At 41.3% G+C, this 7,749-nt stretch overlaps 3 protein-coding genes across 3 annotated transcripts; 1 reads left to right on the forward strand and 2 right to left on the reverse strand.

The window, feature by feature from the left end:
* Positions 1-86: 86 nt before the first annotated feature.
* On the reverse strand, positions 87-344 carry PHALS_08488 (uncharacterized protein; the record flags this gene model as incomplete). Its single annotated transcript, XM_024723843.1, has 2 exons — positions 87-106; positions 167-344. 2 exons carry the CDS (start codon positions 342-344, stop codon positions 87-89), a joined length of 198 nt encoding a protein of 65 aa, XP_024574779.1.
* Positions 345-5,159: 4,815 nt separating this feature from the next.
* On the forward strand, positions 5,160-6,704 carry PHALS_08489 (uncharacterized protein; the record flags this gene model as incomplete). Its single annotated transcript, XM_024723844.1, has 1 exon — positions 5,160-6,704. One exon carries the CDS (start codon positions 5,160-5,162, stop codon positions 6,702-6,704), a length of 1,545 nt encoding a protein of 514 aa, XP_024574780.1.
* A 385-nt stretch (positions 6,705-7,089) lies between these two features.
* Positions 7,090-7,655, reverse strand: PHALS_08490 (uncharacterized protein; the record flags this gene model as incomplete). Its single annotated transcript, XM_024723845.1, has 2 exons — positions 7,090-7,233; positions 7,644-7,655. 2 exons carry the CDS (start codon positions 7,653-7,655, stop codon positions 7,090-7,092), a joined length of 156 nt encoding a protein of 51 aa, XP_024574781.1.
* Positions 7,656-7,749: the final 94 nt, after the last annotated feature.

The following is a 7,749-nucleotide window of genomic DNA, read 5'->3' on the forward strand; positions in this document are numbered from 1 at the left end:
AGAGCCTCGACGTGACATTTTCTATCGCTTTCGCACATTACGCAGTACGTCTTATGTGTTTGATATTTTGCACCGGGTGAAAAGACCTAATCACTTTTGCGTGATCCTAAATTTTGGATGTAGCGTATGCATTTCAGGTTAGAAGAATGTCTGAGCCGTTCAAGACCTTGTAAAAAGACAGAATCACGAGTTTCTGTGACCCCATTTGTAGTAAAAGCAGATATCTGGTAGCCCACAATGTAAACTTCTGCTGAGGCACTGTTAAACTTACGCGTCCTATGATGTTCTGGCAAACAAACTACGTAGTCAACAGAAAACAATGGCATCCAATCATTGTGCTGCATGATAGGCATCACACACTGAAAGAAACTCTTTACTTTTTGATAACTCTCACTTGTGCTCGAGCGAATGCGATACGTTTGAAACTAAAGCGAGAAAAAGAATACGTTATTGCGCACTACTTTACTGAGCGCTTGCGGATGCAACAAAGTCATTTGACGACGACGAGAATGTAACACAAGACTGACGAGTGGGGCACTAGGCTCAAACTCGAAATTATAACGATTACAAGCAAATACTTCAAAACAGTTTTTTGAGTTTGACGAGATATAACGAATAAAAGAATAGAAGTCTGCACTATTACACTGCAGAGTTGGTGGTGCATGCAAAATAATCTGATAAATCTGAAGCAAGAAAAGATCGTGTGCTGTCCATTGGACACCGAATGATTTGGGTTTTTTAAACATCACGCTGGTTTATATGGTATAAAACCACGATAACAAGCGACGCTCAACTGGGTGTTATATTATATATCTATTCGCCTTAACCATCGTAGCGTCATAAATACAGATCCTAATTACCTCGAAAAGGAGACCGGTAAATTACACCAACTCCCACTCTCGTCGTGCGCGGTTGACTTCACATGGCCACTGCTTTCCTCGTCGCGATAAGCACCCGCACAACTACGTTATTAAGCCTTGAATGTCCAAGATCATGACATATAAATAAGCGGTGATACAAATATAGAGACGTTGTGAAATCAGCTGGCACGCTCTGCGGCTGATGGACAACGCTTCACTTAGCTATAGTGATTAAGCAGGCCCGTAGAAGTGCAGTTAAGGCTTTGTTGCCATTTAAGACGATAAAAATAGTGGATATCATGATTATGATAGGAAATTAGACGGGTTCTTCCATCGCCATAAGAGCAAAATTTCAATCAACACTCTTTATGCAAAAAATGTCACACAGGCAATCAAAATAATTGATCAAGCTGAAAGGTACACTGTGTAAGCCATGTCATGCCCATGTAGCTCACAAAGCTTACCGAAACGACGTGGATGATATTTGATTAGTTGGGGTGGTACAGTGAAAAAAATTACACCGCAATATATCTATTGTATAAACATGAACAAGCTAACGACTTTGCCCAATCACGTACATATATTTTGGTATCATAAAATTTGCAAATTGATTCTCATTTGATCCTTCCGATACACCTGAATTGCTGCTATTGAACGCGTTACAACCAAGACCGCACGCGCTTCTAATACCAGTCGAGGGCCTGGGAAGCTATACTTAACTTGTTACCATTAAAAGGAATCTCTTCACCCGTTTGGCAAATTTTGCAGGGAAAATTAAACAGCATTTACAGCATTCATGATGCTATCGAGGAAGCTGCTGAAAATGCCCTTCGTGGCAGTGTTGTTAATAATTTTGATGATCTGACGTTAGGCCAAACATTTTAACAATCTATGTACTCAACAGTGAGCGGCTGTATCCTTCAAAGACTATTCAGCGATTAAGCTGACACCCCGTGGCTTGCACTTTGGTATCTCGTTTTTTGCATTTTTTGTGTAGATTATGGTCACATCACTACAATATTTAATTAATGCGTTGTGATTTTTAATATTAAGAGCCTTAATTATGAACTATTCTCACTTTTTTACCGGAAAAGCTCTTAATGATTTAAATTTTAGAGCTAATATATACCTACTTCGTATGGTCTTCCGTGTACAATATAACTTACAATTGAGCAAAGCTTATTTCTCTTTCATTCTAATGGAAACTTGCAACAATAATTCGCTCCACGGACATGTGTATAAAATGTTGTGTGTGGCGCTTGATCCGACTAGCCGGCCAGCATTGTATACGATCCAGAATCATGTGGTACGAGCATGCGGTTTGCCGGTGCCTTGATCGCTTCAGAAATGCTCACAATTAGCACAATCTGTTTGAAGACTGTTGAAGTTGCACTTACATGATCACGCCACTGATTGCTTAAGGACAAGATTGGAGGCGTTAAATGATTACAGGCTATGTTTACGATAAGGGTGTGCCGTCATCATATGATGTCACCAAGAAGCTTCTTGAAGGGTCTAGAAGGGTAGGCTGAGACGTAGCACAAAGTAGCGAATTAGGCACCTAAATAAAATAGATATCTTCACTCCACAAATTTCCGTCTACTCGACGCACTATTTTAACAAGTTAACAGCCACAGAAGAATCTCAAGCCTCACCTAGGTCTGCTAAGTGTACTGAAGTAATCCTTGGAAGTAACAACTATTTTCTCTGGGAGTTTCCTATGCGTATGACGCTGACAAGGAAGGGGCTACTAGCGGATGTGTAAACGGTCAAACCAGAGGCAGAGATCATCGAAGGGTGAGTTCGACATGAAGACGCTCAGCCTGATCGCACAAGGCGCTGCTATTGAGCATCATACAAAGATTCGCTCAGCAGCAACGGCGGTGCAGGCTTGGAACACCCTACGGGAATTCTACAATTAGACCACGATGCACAACCATGTGTCAATTACCCGTCGTTTTCACGGACGATGGGGCGACCATGGCAAAGCATTTTGATATTTTTGAAGAGCTTATTGTGGGTTTACAGGCACGTGGGACCCACTTGATGATGCTCGGCAGCTAGTGATTTTACTTAGCAGCTTGCCGGCTGAGTACGAGTTAATCTCATCAATCATTAAAAATTTGAAAAGCATCATGCTTAATGAGGTAAAAGCGAAACATTGAAGGAATTCTAGTATCAGGACAAAAATCACGAAGCGTGCGATGAAAGCCGCTTCATACGACCCAAGAAACAAACAAAGGAAGTTCATGGCTGGATACAACGGTCACAAGAACAATGGCGGAAAGAGAGGCTATGGATTTGAGGGCAAGTGTTGCGAGTGCGGTCAAATCGAACACCTGAAACAGGACTGCCCAGATAACCATAATGTAAGCGATGAAGACGGGGTCTTCGCGATTGGAGAGCACCGACCCACGACTTAATTGATCGACAGTGGAGCTACTTCACCTTTGACCCCGCATTGTGAAGACCTGAGCGAACATGTTGTCGTGAATGAGAAAATTGAAGTGACAATTGCGGATGTTAAGAGGCTGCGCGTAGTTGGAACGGGTTCGGTTTGCCTGGAAGATGTTGGTCACAAATCAATTTGAATGATGCAGGGCTAGTTGTCAGTTGGAGGTCTTGCTGCTCACGGCCTGCACATTTAATTTCAAGGAGCATTGTGCACTATTTTGAAAGCTCAGAAGTAATAGCTCCTGGCAAGAAATTTGGCAAGGCCTATCAACTTTTACGTGGATTACACAAAGTTTGGAGGCCAGTGGGAGTTATGGCACGCTCAATTAGGTCACCCAAATTTAGTTGCTCTAACAAGAACACAAAAAGCAACAATAAGTACACCAGCAACGTAGCAGTATTTTGTGGTGGATGCATGAATGGCAAGCAGACACTGGATCAGTTCCATCTCAATTGATAGCCAAAACATTGTGTCTACTTGATGTGGTCCACACGGACGTGGTGGGCCCAGCAAATAGATCAGATAAAACAAACGTATCAGATTTGAGGGACTACCCTGATAGTCCCATGTCATAATTTGCATTACTATTATGAATGTAACTAACAAACCTGACAGCTGATTGATTCCGAAAAATCAATACTTACACAGATATCATCCTATTCATACAAGGTCGTCCACGTTGATGCGCAGATATTGATGCATTTGAGGCAGTTTGCTCTGAAATTAATCAGTCACTTGAGATGGTGAGGTGGATATGGCGAGCCTTCTACGAGCAAACTACAGAACGTGCTTAACGTTCAGTGCCAGATATATTCAGCCGTTGATATTCGTCAGACATTGAATTGCGAGCTTTCTACCGATCGCCTACAAATGTGTAACCTTCCTTATATAATTCTGACAAAAATCAAGAAACTAAATTATAGTCTTAAGTCTTTTGATAGTGTTTTTCGGTCATATTCGCGCGTATGATCTTTCTAAATCAACCCTGTGATACAAGTCAGATTGCACTCAAGTCTTGGATCGCGCTGTGGCGCACGCTTAGGGTCGCTACACAGCACCAAGTTTATTGAATCCACACAGTACGAGAATCTGTGTTAGAATTTAATCAAATTGAGAGTGAATATCTGTACGCGACGCGTAATGTATATTTTTCAAAATACGCAAGGCTGAGATAACTTTCATCGAAAAAAGCTTTCGTCTTTATCAGCAATGTACGCAGTAATATGGCGCATATGCAGTGAGTGCAGTGAGTGAGTACGATCAATTAACCATAATTTTGCAAAATTTATTGTTGCTAGCAAGAATATAGCTCGTCTATTTCATAAAACCCGAATGCGTGTCTGTGACCATTTGCAATTTTTCGTCACAAAAGTTTGTTCATTTTTGTGTATTTTTGTGGCTACAACAATGTATGATTTGAAATGTTACAATCTTATAAACTATGGAGTGGGGCACTTGACCCAAAGCGTTTAGACAACACAACTGCTCAAACATAAGATAGTGGCGATCACGGTGACATTCGAGCTTTTTACCTTTTAATTAAGTGTTTTGACCATGATGTAATAATTTGATGAAAGTTGCAACGAGGTAAGATAATTACATCGCTTTCTTCCACTGAGGTTTCAACGGGGTACAATATTACATTGTTTTCTTCCACTCAGGTATTTTCTAACCTTTTCTTGTACAGAAGTGAATAATTTTGAGAGAGTACTTTTTCACTTTTTCTGAAAACACTATCGGATTAAGCAGAAGACACATATAGAGGATATTAACTTATGTAGGAACACAGACTGTTAGCCATAAATTAACAAGCTAAAACTTTTCAGCAAAACATACCCCCTATCATGCGCGGCGCATTCTACGTAGCCACTGCTCTCCTCATTGCAACCAACACCCGCACAAGTGCTGCATCCGTCTTAATTAAGTCTTTGAATGTGCAAACTCATGACGTGTTGCAAACTGGTGAGACGGATGCCGAGACTTTGTCCAGACGGTCTCTTAAAGGGAGCGGTGATCAATTGGCAACCCCTGCGGCTGGTGAAGAACGCATGAACCTTTCCGACATTTTAAAGGAGGCAGGTGAAAGCGTCATTGAGGAACTTTCGTCATTAAACAAGGCTGAGAAAAACAGTATCAATTTGGATGGGTTAAGTGACATTATTATGAAAGGAGAATATTTAGGTTCTCCTGCCGCTCTAAGAGACCAAAAGCTCGAAATCTTCCACAAAAATTTCGCCAACGCTGTTGCAAGAAATTACAGATTCATCATAGATTATCAGATTGCCTACAAAGCTTACGCTACTGCCCGCAGCATAGCCAATAAAGCTAACCAACGTCCCCGAGATGAATTACGTGAAATATCTAGAGTACTCAGCTTGGCCAAAATGGCCTCTAGCACTTTAAAAGCTGACCAAGAAAACGAAAGGATTTTAACTGAAAAAGCCGCCATCTCTATGACGGAAGCCAGCACTGCTCGCACCCGCGCCCAACAACATCGCGATGCTATCAAAGCTGAAGAAGCCCTCCATGATTATGAGACCTCCTACGTAGCTTATGCCACACACCTTGCCAAAGAAGCTTTCAGTAGAAATCTAGTCCGGTACTTCCAGTCGGGAATTAATCTAATCTCAGATGAATTGAATCGAGTCGAAGCCAAAGCTGAAAGTGCTCGCGTCACTGCAAAGGCTCACGAAACTATTGTTGTCAAAGCTTTACAAGACGCTCAAGTCGCCTTGGCTTCAATTACTGCTCAATATAAGAAGACTACTCGCGCCTACCAAGAGCTTGCAGCTGCCCAAGCCGCCCTAGCTCCTAGTACCGCCCAATCCAAGAAAAGCATTCATGCCACCAAAGAGCTTCAAGGCGCTCAAGCTGCCCAGGATCCGACGACCTTTCGCGTCTACGAAGATCTTACAGCCGCGCAAGCTACCCTAGCTCCTATAGCCGCCCAATTCGAGAAAAGCATTCCCGCCACCGACGAGCTCAAAGGCGCTCAAGCTGCCGAAGCTGCTCAGCTCATTTTAACACCTATAGAGCTGGACGCGAGCGTATTCAAGCTAGACTTGTTGATGAACCACAAAGAGAAAAGTGTAACCGAACCGCTGGACAACAATCATGAAGGTGAACTTAAAATTGCTAGCAATATTCATGCTGCAATCGAAAAAGCTGCAAAAAATGCCCATTCTGACAATATCTGGAAGCTTCTCGAAGGTCTAACGTTCGACCAGACAGTTCAGTTATTGAAAATTTTTAGGGAAGAGCATGATACCATTCCTAGATCAAGTGCTCCCAAGAAAACGATTTTCGACAATCCGTGGCAAACACTTTGGTACTTGATTTTTCGCAAGTATTGTGAAAAACATAGTGATATCGTCTCCAAATCGAATTAGTGCTTTTTGACAACGAGAAATTGGATTGCACTGTTTGGCCTCATCATGTTTTGATCATGGAAGACAAAATCATCGAAAGCAATGAGGATTTACGATGGAGATAACTTTCTTAGTCTTGTTTGCAAGTGTAATGGCGCTACTGTGCAAATAATAGCTGGCGTATTCCCAACTTTTATTTTGAATTGAGGCTTGCTTTGTATAATAATCGTGATTCTACAAATGTCTTTCGAGTGATTTCGTTATTTAAATTTAAAACTAGCATCAAAGCCTAGGCAACGAATTTTGTCGATATGGCGTGTGAGGTGCACGATTTGACAAGATGCAAGATTGCGTTACGAGTCAAAATGATTGCCACAGTTGTGACAATACCTCAGTAATTTTTTCTTTAACAAATAGACATGACCATCAAGCGCTTGTACATCGACGAGCTGACCAATTGAGCAAGTGCACACTTGACTTCTTTTGCGTCACCAATATTAAAGCTATTCTTGCCTTTTCGCATCAAGGGATCGATTGAGCCTCTGAATATCTATAAAAAAGACTTGCTGTTAGCTAAATCATACTCTAATTCTTAAGCTGTGACGTTTATGCTAATCCTGACTCGACACTGTAACGGGGCAATATTTGATACACAAATAACAGCTTGAAAATACTTTTTTTCGAAAAAGTACTTTTTATGGAGAACTCTCAATTGGCTTAACAAGTAGTACTTTCTATCTGGAGACTTCTAAGTTAGTGACGCACACTTATCATCTTTGCGTTAAACAAAAATGACACCTTTAATCTTTCCATGCATTCATATTTATTTCTAGCATTTTGCAAAAACACACCTAGTATTTTGCGTCACACAAATGAATAAATCTCATCTTGAAAGCAATCTGAGCAGCTTTACTCGTGTCTCAGCACAAGACACCGAGTCTGTTACACATCAATTCCTACCTGTTTATTCATGTGGGCAAGATGCTGTGACTGTTTGATACACACCAAAAATGATATCTTGTCATGCTACGCAACGAAATTTGGGATAAGAAGCAGCCATTCTTTG

Source organism: Plasmopara halstedii, assembly GCF_900000015.1.
Source record: "Plasmopara halstedii genome assembly, contig: Scaffold_322, whole genome shotgun sequence".
NCBI lineage: Eukaryota > Oomycota > Peronosporomycetes > Peronosporales > Peronosporaceae > Plasmopara > Plasmopara halstedii.